General features: G+C 36.3%; 3 protein-coding genes across 3 annotated transcripts; 1 reads left to right on the top strand and 2 right to left on the bottom strand.

The window, feature by feature from the left end:
• The first annotated feature begins 20 nt into the window (after positions 1–20).
• Positions 21–3,823, top strand: LOC113674007 (cilia- and flagella-associated protein 418). Its single transcript, XM_027190481.2, has 5 exons — positions 21–277; positions 379–472; positions 1,418–1,539; positions 2,794–2,942; positions 3,375–3,823. The coding sequence occupies exons 1-5, from the start codon at positions 123–125 to the stop codon at positions 3,479–3,481; spliced, it is 627 nt and encodes a 208-aa protein (XP_027046282.2). The 5' UTR covers positions 21–122; the 3' UTR covers positions 3,482–3,823.
• On the bottom strand, positions 3,759–5,167 carry LOC113674006 (beta-1,3-galactosyltransferase 5-like). Its single transcript, XM_027190480.2, has one exon. It carries the CDS (start codon positions 5,026–5,028, stop codon positions 4,054–4,056), a length of 975 nt encoding a protein of 324 aa, XP_027046281.2. The 5' UTR covers positions 5,029–5,167; the 3' UTR covers positions 3,759–4,053.
• Positions 5,168–6,717: 1,550 nt separating this feature from the next.
• LOC113674046 (eukaryotic translation initiation factor 6) lies at positions 6,718–12,474 on the bottom strand. Its single transcript, XM_027190518.2, has 8 exons — positions 12,014–12,474; positions 10,703–10,788; positions 9,380–9,423; positions 8,908–9,039; positions 8,468–8,578; positions 8,115–8,180; positions 7,719–7,900; positions 6,718–7,457 (listed from the first exon to the last, which is right to left on the bottom strand). Exons 1-8 carry the CDS (start codon positions 12,118–12,120, stop codon positions 7,448–7,450), a joined length of 738 nt encoding a protein of 245 aa, XP_027046319.1. The 5' UTR covers positions 12,121–12,474; the 3' UTR covers positions 6,718–7,447.
• Positions 12,475–13,131: the final 657 nt, after the last annotated feature.

Genomic DNA, 13,131 nt, shown 5'->3' with positions numbered 1-13,131 from the left:
AGCTTTTGAGGATTCTCCCCAGTACTCCTCGCTCTTATCACTCGGGCTCCATTTATAAGGGGGAAAAATTATCTTGTAGTTGAGTTGGAGGAATTGGGAGTTTTTGTTTTGAATATTTTACTATGGCAGACGATATCGATGATTTATTAGACGAATGTGAGACGAAGTTTTTCGACAGTGGAAAAAAACCTAAGCAGGAACCCACCACCAAATTGAACTCCAGCTTGAGCTCAGAAACGGGAAAGACATCAAGGTACAAGGACAGAAAACCGAAAAGGTAGAAACGTTTTTACCCTCCTTCCCCAGTATAACATACTTATTTTCACTCTTTTATTTTGAATAAATTGGCGTGAATGACTCAATCACTTTGTTTCTTAGTTCACATATTAAAAATGCTGATCGAGATGAACTACATGATATGATCCAAGAATGTATGGATGATGGACCAGAAATACCTGAACTGAGAGAACAGGTAAAACTAACTAGTAAACTATCTAATTTTCTTAGATTTCCAGAAACTAATCAAAAGACTAATCCCTTGATGGAGTTTCCCGCATAGATCGTGGCATTTTAAGCATTCATTTAATAAGTGCGAACGAAAATTCGGTTTCCCTGCCAACGGGTGTGCGTAGGTCACGTGAATGAAAACCAATCGGATTATGATTTTTGTTAAGCCGGTTGCCTGTTTATCGAAGTAAGAAGAATATTGAGATTAGCTTTTCAAAGTTAATTTCGTACGATTTCTCCTGGTAAATTAATCTGATGATGATCCATATTGTCATCATTCTTACCATTATTGTTGCCTGACTTCCTTCAGTCCAAGCCTTCTTTAATGACTATTGTTACTAAAGAAAAGACTGGAGTAGTTGCAATGACCAATGATGAAAACTTCAACTATTATAAAGAATCAAGGAGAATTTAAATCTGGAAAAGTTTGATTGAGAAAGTTAAGCACCTGATTGATTGATAAAGTTTCTTAACCATTAACAGCAAAGCCCTTGCAATCTTAAATTACTTTTGTCACTCAGTTGCAAACTGCTCCATGGGCTTCTCCAGCAGGATGTTGGTTATCATTCATTGAGCATATGTTAAAAGAGAGAGAGATAGAGATCAGAGTAGCTAATGTTTATGTTTTATACTATACAACTAATACTCACATGTTGCAATCAGTATGACTATTATGGGCTATGAGCAGAGTATTAAACAAAGATATGAGCTATTGAATCAAGGAGTCTGTTTGAAAAATCTTCAAAAGATTGTTTCTTGTCTAACTTTTATGGGGACTGCTTTGAATTCTAAGCTTACTTACCATCAATGGTCTCCTGTCTCAACTTCATAAGTCAAGGGAAAGAATGACTGCACAAAATTAATTATAAATTTATTTATATATCCTTATTTTTATTAATTTCTATTACAGCCAGCAAAATCTTTGTCCAACTCAAACACAACAGATTTAAGTTCAGCACGAAAGCGTTGTGTCAAAGTTTTTCTAGGCGGTTCTAAATTTGCAAAAGGGCTTTGCACTGGGTCGGAAGAGCGGTAAGTGTGTTATTAAATATAAGATATTTTTCATCACTAATTAGTATTCTGCAACAAAAACTCCTCAGGGCCATAATTTTTACAAGAGCTTTGCAACCCTTCAAGTTGCCTTTATCCTTTAACCTTCAAGATTTAAATCTCAACTTTTTGGCAAAGTCCTTGTACATCTTACAATTTCATCATTGATATTTTGGTGTTAAATGAAACAGTGTCCCTAAGCTTTAATACCCTTTCCTCATTTCACCTCTCTGCTAATAAAATATTGAAGTTGGAAGGTGAAATTCCTTCTTGATCACTACTGGGATAGGGAGGTTTATTGAAAGTTTAAAATAGGAAGAGGAAATTTCCTAAACCTAACTCTAACCACTGCCTGTCCCTTGCACTTCAAAAAGAATTTTTTGTTCTAAAGAGTTTAAAATCATTACAATGAAATGCAAACAGTGTTCTATCTGAAAACCATAACTCAACAGAAAAATCAAACCTAATTATTGCTTCTTGATTCTTACAGCCAATAATATTGATGCAAAGTTGATTAAAAATTTTCAGCAAGCTGAATTGCAGTGAATATTATTAATCTTTACTAAAATTAATCTAGATATCGATAACTGAGAGGCCTGGACTGGGTACAGGCAAGGTGCATATTAGTGTTTTCACTTTCCTTATGATTAGGTAATTTGTTTGGCATACAAGTCATAAGACTCAGCTAGAATCAATGGCCGTTCACCACACTAACCCATTTTAATTGGGAAATTACTTATAATAAGTATATTACCACTTAGTTGTCTGTGCACAAGTTATTAGTGATCTAGCAAGCAAGCAAGCAACGATCTATTTCTAGCTTTGAGCAAGTTTTAATGTCCCTCCCACCCACACCATTAACAGTTTTGATTGAGTATTAATCTCATTTGTGTTTGTAATTAATCCTTGATTACTGGACTGTGGGTGTAGTGTATTCATCAAATATCCCTCATGGAATAGTCTAGTGTGTTATTTACATAGAATATACACATTTAATGAACTGTCTAGTCCCAAAACAAGCCTCTGTCTGTTGTGGTGTTTAGAACAAAGTGCAACACCTCTCAGGTTTCTAAAATGTCAGTCACAGTTACTACTAGGAGTCCTATTCTAGACAGACCTGGGTTCTTACTTCAACAAAATGTGCATGATTTAAGGACAGGCATTTTATAGTAGGAGGCAAGAAAAGATTTATCAGTTGCATGAATTGGTGGTTTTAATCTTTGTTTTCATATTTAGGGTGTGTGACAAGCTACGATGTACATCATGTGATTTCAATGTGGTCATCCTGAATGACTACGAGTGGCACAAAGATTGTGATTATTTATTCTTCAGAAATAATGTACCAGATTTTGACAAGCTTATAAGCAAACTAACAAGGAAAAGAGGTGAGATTGTGGAGAGTTCATTTAAAAAATAGAGGTCACTTCCCAACACTGTGGCCCAGGCTCAATTTCTGAACCTGGCATCACATGTTCCATTGGTTCCCATCCTTACTCCAGGTCACCTAGTTTTCTTCCCTTTACAATAATGAACATTACAAATTTTTAATTCAACTCAGAAACTTTGGACTGGAAGGACCATCTCATGGAATGTCTGCTACTCAATTATTACTATTATGACTATTATTAATACTTTTTTTTTCTCCTTAAGAGAATGAAATTTTCAATTGAAGATTTTGTTGAGTGTCTGTTTTAGAGGTTTTTATTTCATAGTAGGTGAGGGGTAGAAGGGGAGAGGATAACCAAATGTAAACTGTACCAGTGTAACACAATCCCATCACCACATATTTTGCAATTATTTGTGATATTTTTGGACAGGTTGCTGTGCTTATGCCTGCCAGTGTACATGGAAATCAGTTGTGAAACTGACAGAGCTCTGGTCTGGTGATCCACAGCTGAAATGGGTTTGTGGAAAACACAGTTGACATGTCTATCAAGTCATTATGTGAACAGAGTTTCCTAGATACCTATTTAACACAGTTAATGTCAACTGTATAATACCAGCAACTGGATTGTTGTAAATAGGTGTACAGTATGAATATGAAAAAATTGGAGTTGCTACTGTTATGGAAAACTTTGCTGTGTAAGTAGGGCTCACAGATGGAAAGGTTGGAAAACCCATTGGAATCTTGTGTGTAAAATAATTTTATGCCACCTGGCTCTTGATTTCTAAGCAAAGCACACCACTTACTTGACAAAGAGTTAAAATAAAGCAGAAGTTTAATGGTAATGGTGATCATCAAATACAATTAGAACAGGAAATATGATTACATAGTTTCTAAATGACTTTTTTTTGTGTGGGATGCCTCCAGCTTTTTCAAGCTATGGAGTTACGTGAGAAAAGCAGGATCACAGAAACTAAAAAACTGAGCAAGTTTTATTTTACCTAACTTAGAGTGCTATTACTATTACTGGGACTGTTTCCTGCTTTTGTGTAAGCAATTCAGGCAATAGTAGAAGCTGGTAGTTGCACTGTACAAGTCTTTTCCCTCAAACATCAATAGTGCGACCCCAACCAAACAGAATAAAAATCAACAGAGTGCATGTGTAACTGTTGAATTAAACACTGACCAAGTACCTGATGTTGAACAAGCACATTAGGTGTGAAAAAGCAATCATCATAATTAGAATTTGGAAACAGGAACCAGCTGTGATGTACTGGTGTTAAACCCAATTCATGCGCTATTATCCCCACATAAACATCGTCGATTCGAAATGGATTAATCACCTCAAATGAAGGAACCATACACTCCACCACATCATAAGAAAGAATAAAACCGCCCCCGCTACAATAATCTGGAAAAGCTGAACCAGCATATTCTTTGTGACTAACGGAGAACTTGCCATAGCGACGAACTTCAGCGTTTCTGTTTATTTTCCCCATGTACAGACCATTTTTTGGTGTTGATGGGCGTTGTAAACGAGTTATCAAATCGTTGGTGTTCACTAAAACATCATCATCTGCCTTCAAAAGATATGAAAATTTGCAGTATCTCGCGGCCCACTCAAATCCCATCGCTACTTTCAAACTTTGATTCCAGTAGTGTTCAGAGTAATTAGCACGAATAATATCACCATGGATTTTATTTTCTGCCTTTAGTAGATCAGAATCAGTTTGATTCTTTGTTTGTCCAACTAAAAAATATGTCTTCCATTCAGGAACGCTGGTTTTGTCCGTTCCCCAAGTTTGACGAATTAAATACCTTCTTCCGAAATGTGATGGTGCTGAAGATACCAAAACGAGAAGGAAATAATTCTGCAAACAAACGGTCTTGGATATCAGAGTGGTTTTGTGTTGTGACTGAGTTACTTTCCAAGAGGTACAGTTTTTGCGGAGACTAACTAATGACTTGGGTGAGAGATTAGCCAAAAACGAAGTTAACGCCGTCATCAAAGCGGCTGCCATCGTTAACTTGATGAGAAGCTTATATTTGCTGCCAGTGAACATTTTACTGCAAAGTGGAGCTGACATTTTCCATCTGCCAGTCTGGAAAAACTTTATCACTAATTATAACTTGGCAGGCAGCTGTAGACTGGGGATAAAAAAAATAATTATAACCTAAAAAAAGGCCGAACAATGAAATGTCCTTGGTGTGCCTCTCCTAACCGAGGTCGTGCAAAGCTAGAAACAGCTGAAACTCATGTGCCCTGATTGGCCAGATTTCGAGAGCACGCTTTGCTCTCGGAGCATGCGATTTTCCATACTTAGAGAAACCAGTTCACGCTGTTACTACGGCGAGCATCGGCGAGATGTGTCCTGCGAAATTTCTGAAGAGTTTTAGATTCTGGTATGCAATTGTCAGGCGATTCCAAAAATTAATTTGGTTTAAGTGGACAATTTTTCCGAGCTTGAGCATACAAAAATATACATCGAAATTGTGCGCTTCTGATCAGACTTCAGAAATTTTTACCAAAAAACTGAGTTCCACTGAAAACTTTATACAAACCTCTTGAGTATATTCGATGTTTGTCTGGAAATGTTGGTTTTTCAGCAACACACTAGAAAACACATAAACATAGTATGCACAAGCTCGTAGAATTTGTCCAATAAAAAACCAATATATATATATATTTCTTAATTAGGCTCAGTGTAAAGCTCTCATGCGCTCTAAAACGTTTAAATTCTACATACACCATAAAGGAAATGGTCAGAAAAGCGTATCAATAGAACTGAACATAGGCATAGGTTAGAGACATCCTTGGCGCTTTAACTAAAAAATTTTTCCCATGAAGGGTACTAACAAATTGTTAAAAATGACAGCTCAACTTCCCACCCCCAACCCTCTCCTCCATGCTAGTCATAGCGTTTTTTTGGTTTTGGTTTTTGTTTGTTTGTTTGTTTGTTTTTCTTTAATAAATAATGTTTTCAGCGCTAAGGGCGACGCAAACTGTACGCGAAACCAGTAGCACGCAAATCCAAGTGGTAGCGTCCTTCCTAGAATGTCCCCCTCAAAAGAATAACTGAAATGATTTATAATGGTAATTGAACTGAGTGGAGTGCAATTTGGGCTGAAATCATAAGCGTGATTCCAAAATTGAACGAGCGCGCAGCACGAGTTCGATTTGAAATCACAAGTATGATTTCAGACCAAAATTGCACAACACGAGGTTCAATTACCACTTTATTACATCCGTTTTGAAATCGCAATATGATCGGTTACTTTAAACAAGCCTTGAAGTCTGATTGGTTTTGTTTTTAGTGTAGCCTCCTAATTGGCTGGGGAAAAGATGCGATTTAAAGCCAAAAATGGTGCAATTTGTGAATAAATCGCACCAATTAGAGCCAATCAGATTACAGGGACCATCAGTGATTTCAAAATGGGTGTAATAAACGGTCAAATCCCGCGAAAGTTGTCTCGCCGGAATTCACGCTAACCAAACCTAGAGTTACGTTAAGGGGGGGTAAGTTTCTGAAGAAACTGTAAAACTCCGTCGGAGGGGGAGTATAACAGATTAATTACGTATTATCATACGAGTTGATAACGTGAACTGGCCACCGTAAGGAATTTAAAAGCTGACGTTTCGAGCGTTAGCCCTTCGTCAGAGCGATTGGAGGAATTGTGGATTGTGTGGGGTTATACAGGGGAATATAATGACGAGAAACAATAATCAATTAGTTGGCACTCAACACTGCTTAAAAAGGATTGTTCAGACAGACGGATAAGCCGTTTCCTCGTATTTTATTATTACAAAGCTGTTTTAAAGACTCAATAGCATCAACAGTTACAAGTGAAAGGCATTTCAAGAAATGACAGAAAAATAATCCTAAATAAAATTCAGGCATTGACGGGATTTGGATAGGAGCCTCGAACATTCTGGCTACTTCAAAGTGAGCCGCAAAGCGACTTGTTGGACGAAAAATATGGCATGATTATACAACTATGTTTTATTAAACTGACGCTTTCACAGTTTTTTAAAAAATATCCGTAGAGGACAAGAAATATGGCTGATATGCAATTAATTACCGACATAAGATATTAGTCATTTCATTCTTCGTGATTGGCACGTTTGACATCACATCATTTACACAGTCACTTCCTTCATAGTTGGCATTATGTTCTCACTTGATCACGGAGAGGACTTGTGTCACACTCCTTTCCCTTTTATCTCTCCACCCTCTGAGCGAGAGTTTACTTTCTTGTGAGAGCTTACTGGGGCAGTGATCATTGTGAGTGTGTGTGTGTACGTGTGTGTACTGGGGGGGGGGGGAGTACATACATTCCTATGGCAACCACGACATCTCTTCAGGAACCACCTCCTTGATGCTGATGTTCAAGAGGCGGGAAACTTATTAGCGTCATTAAATAGGAACTTGTACTAAACATATCCATGGAGAGGAAGTTGATTGTACAAATATGATGTGCTTCAATATGCTTCAATTTTCCTGCAGTTTATGTCATGCTGTAAAATAAAATATTACTTGTAAGCCTTAGATGTTAGACTATACACTACATGAAATGCAAAAACACATCATTCAACTTAGTTTATACAAAGGAGAAAACTTCCCCACTAAAAAATTTGCTTTGTCTACATTACATAAGACTCTCTCCTAGAAAATTTGTGTTGTGGTCACGAAAGTTTTTCCAAAGAAATCATGAGATTTTTTTCTCTAATTCAAATGTCATCTTTTGTTTCTGAGTGGCCTACAATTAAATTACCCACCTCTCAAACAGTGATGCTCTCATACTGCTGGTAATAGCTGATGGTTGAGCATCTCCTAACTTGAATACACTTTCTATCACAGACAGTTCAGTACTTGTAGTGTCCAGTCCACAAAATGAAACCCAGTCATTTACAACCATTCCTGCTCCAACGACATCACTTCCTCTGTTGACTGTCCCAGCCTAAATAAATTTCAACCACTATCAAAGAATAACAAAACACTGCCTTGGACAAAGTATAAAACTTTGTCTCTTCATATCTGCACATTTATTGGTATTAAGAATATTATCACCACAATCTTAATATGCCTGGAGCATCAAACTGTCTTTCATAGTTTGCTTCTAACATTGATACAGTTGAACTTTTAAATAAATGTAAGTTAAAGCATGAACTCACCACCAGAGGAACTTGTAATAGTGATGACAACTCATCTTGATCTTCAACAGCTGTTCTTGGATGGACCTACAAAAAAAGTTTAAATTCCCTTCCACCTGTAGCATACAATGATCACATTTATAAATATCAGAATATTTATTTTGACCAAGTGGATAGCACACTTTATTTTCAACATCCTTGTCCAAGAAATAATCATTTCTACATAGGCTGACACTTCTTTTGAAACTCTTGTAACATAAAATTGACAAAAGAATATTAATGTGTATAGTGCATTTTATCACTCAAAATTTTTGGTTTAACAAATAGACTGTAACAGTCAAAAGAAAAACAGAGTTTGATGATCCAACACTTACTAGGCCACCATTATTACTAAGAGCACAATAGCTCCCAACTAAAACATTCCCTGCCACAGTCTGACGAAAGACCTCCACCTTCAGGGTATCTGCTAAAATTTCCTCAGTTTCCTGAAAAGTAAAAATTATGTTCTTGTATCATTCCTATAAACATTCTTTTTCCAGGTGGAATGGACAGAGCTTTGTTTATGTTGTTCCAGGTGTGGGTAAGTCACCCAGAAATAGGAGTGGTCTGTTAGGGGGAAATATTCAAAAGTGTTTGGTTGTTCCTTTTAAAACTGTTTATTTGCAACAAGAAAGTAGATGTGCTGATGACTTATTGTTCACACTTCTAGGTCTAACTCCCTTCCAAATTTTGTAAACAAGTTTAAGCTAACCAGACTGTTTTTAAGAATAAGAGCTAGCTTGTTTACAACCTTAATTGATTGTATAAGACTTACCCTGTCTAAATCAGGGTGCACAAGGGCAACATAGTCATTACAGACAATTACATTTCCTAACGCCGAAAGTCTCTCCTCCACTCTTGTTATCTTCACTGAATCAGGCAAGGCATTTCGAATATGCTGAAGTTCCTATATGAAAGCACAGCGAAAAAAATAAACAGTTTAGACACTTGCCAGATGTGATAAATCCATAAAAATAAAAATACCATTCCTATAACAAGGTCTTTTGTTTGTGTGTTAACTAATTCAAAGTTGAATGTGTTGTTAAAAGTAAAGTATCAAATTAAATGCAAGAATTTTACTTTCTCAGTGCTAGAAAGATAAAAGGTTTCTAACATATAAAGTAAAGTAAAGCAGAGTCAATACCTCTTCAGAAAGTTGTCAGTCAACAAGCCACCATCATGGAATTTTCTTTCCCATTTATGCTTGTTAGAGTGAAATAACAAAGAAAGAGGTTTTTAAAAGTTACCTGATCTGTTGTTGTATTTGGTACAAGAAGACCATTTCTGTTACCTGAAATATAACAAATTCCATGTGTTTAACAGTTCTTTTTCTATTTGACAACCAGACCTTGTGTGTGTATAGAAAGTACAAGTAAAGGAAGGCCAAGAGAAGTCTTAGACTACAGTAAAACCTCCATTTAACGAAGTGCCAAGGGATTAGGGAAATTGGTTTGTTGTATCAAAAACCTCAATTTGACAAATTTGCAGAAAAAACAACCAAAATGTTTGTTATATTGAGGGCCAGTTAATAATAATTTTTTTGTATTTTTTGTTTTGTTTTATGATGTGACATCATGCTACCCAGCATTTTGGGACTGAAATGATTACTGCTTTAACAACTATATGAATCTACAGTACACTGCACAGGTCTATATGAAGCTATAGTATACAGTACAGGTCTGTACATAGCTACAGCACCTTGTTTGTAAAGAATGGACAACAAACTTCAGTGGAAGCCACAAATGGAGAAATAAAGGCATTGCACTGGAAATTCCGTCAAAAATAAAGAGGTTAAATTCAACTTAACCCTTTAACTCCCAGATCAAATTTGTAATTCTCCTTTCTGTCAACCATACAATTGTTATCATGTTAGTTCAGAGAATTTGGTATTGAATCAACTAATTATCCCCCAATTGATATTTTTCTTAATTCTCATTACTCATCTGGTTGATATTGTATTGATATTGTAAGGAAAAATTCTGTCTTGGTCACTCATGGGAGTTAAAGGGTATATAGTACTAATAAGAGACAAAGAGGATAAAGCAGATCTGTAGAAGTGTCCATAATATCAGTGTCTCCATTTACAAAGAACTGTTAGCTGTAAAGTTGTTTTATTGTTATGAAATTGATGGATTTTGATTCTTGTCAGTCTTCTTGCATTTGCCTTTTGTCACGTGTTGACATTTGTTCATTATATCAAGGTATATTGAAGTTTGGACCTCTAGATTCTGTTCGTTATAATGAGGATTTCGTTATACAGAGGTTCATTATATCAAGGTTCTTTCCCGTACAATTTACTGTAACTTTTGCCAGGCTGAAGAGTATTGTTCATTATACTGAGGACTTTGTTACATAGAGGTTTGTTAAATTGAGGTTCCACTGAAGTAATATGCAAAGAAAAAGGCAAGTACACATTACATCAACAAGTCTTAACAAAATAGATGTATGACAATGAATAATTTGGTCTTAGCACTTGAAATGAAGCTACATGGTATGTTTATAGTTATTTCCATAATTAAAAAATCTTCTATGCTAGTAGAGTAAACTTGAAGCAATAGACAAGGTCTCACCAACACACAGTCTCCCAACAATTCTAACGCCTGCAACTGATGTTCGAATTACAGGAATTACATCTGAGAGTTCACCTTCAAAAACACTACCAACACAAAATAAATAAATAAACATTTCCAGTCCTGTGAAACAGATAAATTCACCTTGTTCTTTTTGTACTATAACTGGGTCAAAGACAGGGGATGACTATATTCCTTCTATTAAAAAAAAAAAATTCAATGTATGAGATCTGATCACAAGTTGCTGTTGTGAACACAAATCATAACTCTCTTGCTGAAGAGGAGATGAAAAAGAATGAAAACCAAACTTAAGAGGGCAGTGGAAAGTAAGCCCATAAACTTTTAGGCAAAACGTGAACTTGGAAATAGTGCCTCAGAACACCAGACAAGATACAAGCATGATACAGTATGTACAGGTACAATGGTATTCATGGTAATACTAACTGCAAGTTGTTCAGATATCAAGTTCTTTTGGGTGACCATTCACCAACCCTTAATTCATGTATTTTATCAAAGAATCCTTCCACCTTTCTTTTTTATATTTGCAATTTATACAACACAAAAATATGTTAACATCTTGATCAGAAACTGATCTTGTTCAACACTAGCCACCAAGTGCATTCTTACTGAGGAAGGCTTTCAAAGCTAAAGATTGACCTCAAACAAAGGAGGAAAAGTGCGAGAGGATCAAATGGCCCAAAAAATAGAATGTTTCTGTGGTTGACTCCCTTCCTATTTTACTCCACTGACCCCACTCCTCCCTTGAAGTTCACAATGAAAGGCGCACTTCAAGGCCAGGAAGTGCCCCTTTATTAATTTCAGTGTTAGTACTAAATTCATAAATGACAAAAAAGAAAATATGACAACAAAGTTTGGTCCTATTTATACGTAAAGTTTTCAAAAGAGTCGATGATCAGATACAAGACGAACCAAATAATAGGAATAATAACAAAACGATGTATCTCCCAACACTGTCTATTGCAGTGGGCATGGCTGAAATAACAGAGAGATAAGCCACACAGCTTTACCCATGACCCTACGCACATAAACAATGATTAGGGATCAGTGGTTGTATAAATTTAAAGGATGTGCTTAAGAATGTGCTATTGCGGACTAGAAACAGAGCACTGTACAGACTTAAATGCTCTTGAACCATTTCTATCATCTTTTTCACGTGAAGTGCGATTTCCGATTCCCTTTTCCATTTCGCTCTTTCCCGTTTCTTGCAAAAGAATTCTATTCCGTAAAATTCAAATACCAAACTACAAGCTTCTTCGACCAGTAAGCTTTCAAAGTACTTGTGCCACTTGCCTGTAGAAGTTCTCCGAGGCACCGATTCCCACGAGGCAATACGCGTTCGTCAACTTCGCGAAAACCCCAACTTCATTGCTGTTTTCAAATTTCGCTCTCACCGCCATGTTTGAAATGCCTGTTTTCTGTAGTTAGGTTCCGAATCACGAAAATGACAAAACTGATTGAGAATTAGGGAAAACTATTGAGGGTCAAGGGAAGTAAAGAACACGAAACCGCTTGCATTGCACAAGAAAGTGCAATAGGATGATGTAAGCGTTTACCAACTTGAAAGGAGCGCTTGTCATGTAAAACTTACTAAAGCGTCGCACTTATTTATCGATTGCATCAAATTTCGTTGTTTTTATAAGAACAGATGCGTCCCCTTCTGTTCTGTTTTCCAGATTATAATTTGGATAAAATTTTAAAATTTGGGCTGAAATGGCCCTCTGTACTGTGGTAGGCGGTAAAGAGGTAAAGGGAGTGAGGAATAGATGAACAAGAAGTTACCATGGGCACCCTTGACTCGTTGAAAAACAACAAACAACAACAAAATACTTCGAGAACCACTGAAATCTGACTTTTACTTCAAGTCCTTTCAGAGGAAATACTGTTGCTACAAGTGAAAAATAAGAAACATGGTTTATTTGTACAGGTGTACAAATATATATTGTGCACTGCAACTAAATGCACCACAGCCGCGTGCAGTTTCCAAAAGAGTAAATGCCTGACAGTCAAAACCTTTTAGAGACTTTTCACAGAAAGGTTATTTCTCAAAAATTGCACACCTCCAATCAGGTTGCTGGACATGGTCTTGAATGGACTAACTTCTTAGCAGTCAGAAATAATCAAAATGCCACTGAAGAGTTCCTAGTATCAGATTTTTGTTTAGAATGTCAAGTGATTCCAAAAATTGAGTTTTTGGTTCTTAAGTGGACAAATTTTCCGAGTTTTTGCATATTATAATGTAATATAATGTTAAGTCTGTTGATGGTTCAACTGGTTAAAATATTAATGTGTTTTAGTATGGTATGTTCCAGCTTGACCACTGAAAAACCAACATTTCTAAACAAACATCAAGTTTACTCAATAAGTTTGTATGAATTTTTCAGAGGCATTTTATTTAAAGTTTCTGACTT

This window comes from Pocillopora damicornis, chromosome 3, assembly GCF_964200805.1.
Source record: "Pocillopora damicornis chromosome 3, jaPocDami1.2, whole genome shotgun sequence".
Taxonomy (NCBI): Eukaryota; Metazoa; Cnidaria; class Anthozoa; order Scleractinia; family Pocilloporidae; genus Pocillopora; species Pocillopora damicornis.
This window is presented reverse-complemented; position numbering and strand designations above follow the sequence as displayed.

What these genes read in the sequence shown, in the direction of transcription:
- LOC113674007 (XM_027190481.2), top strand. Translation starts at nt 123, where the DNA reads ATGGCAGACGATATCGATGATTTATTAGACGAATGTGAGACGAAGTTT. An exon ending in AAGGACAGAAAACCGAAAAG is followed by an intron (nt 278 to 378) that starts GTAGAAACGTTT and finishes TTTGTTTCTTAG; the next exon opens with TTCACATATTAAAAATGCTG. An exon ending in CAAACTAACAAGGAAAAGAG is followed by an intron (nt 2,943 to 3,374) that starts GTGAGATTGTGG and finishes ATTTTTGGACAG; the next exon opens with GTTGCTGTGCTTATGCCTGC.
- LOC113674006 (XM_027190480.2), bottom strand. Translation starts at nt 5,028, where the DNA reads ATGTCAGCTCCACTTTGCAGTAAAATGTTCACTGGCAGCAAATATAAG.
- LOC113674046 (XM_027190518.2), bottom strand. Translation starts at nt 12,120, where the DNA reads ATGGCGGTGAGAGCGAAATTTGAAAACAGCAATGAAGTTGGGGTTTTC. An exon ending in TGCACCCTGATTTAGACAGG is followed by an intron (nt 8,579 to 8,907) that starts GTAAGTCTTATA and finishes TTTACTTTTCAG; the next exon opens with GAAACTGAGGAAATTTTAGC. An exon ending in TTAGTAATAATGGTGGCCTA is followed by an intron (nt 8,181 to 8,467) that starts GTAAGTGTTGGA and finishes CTTTTTTTGTAG; the next exon opens with GTCCATCCAAGAACAGCTGT.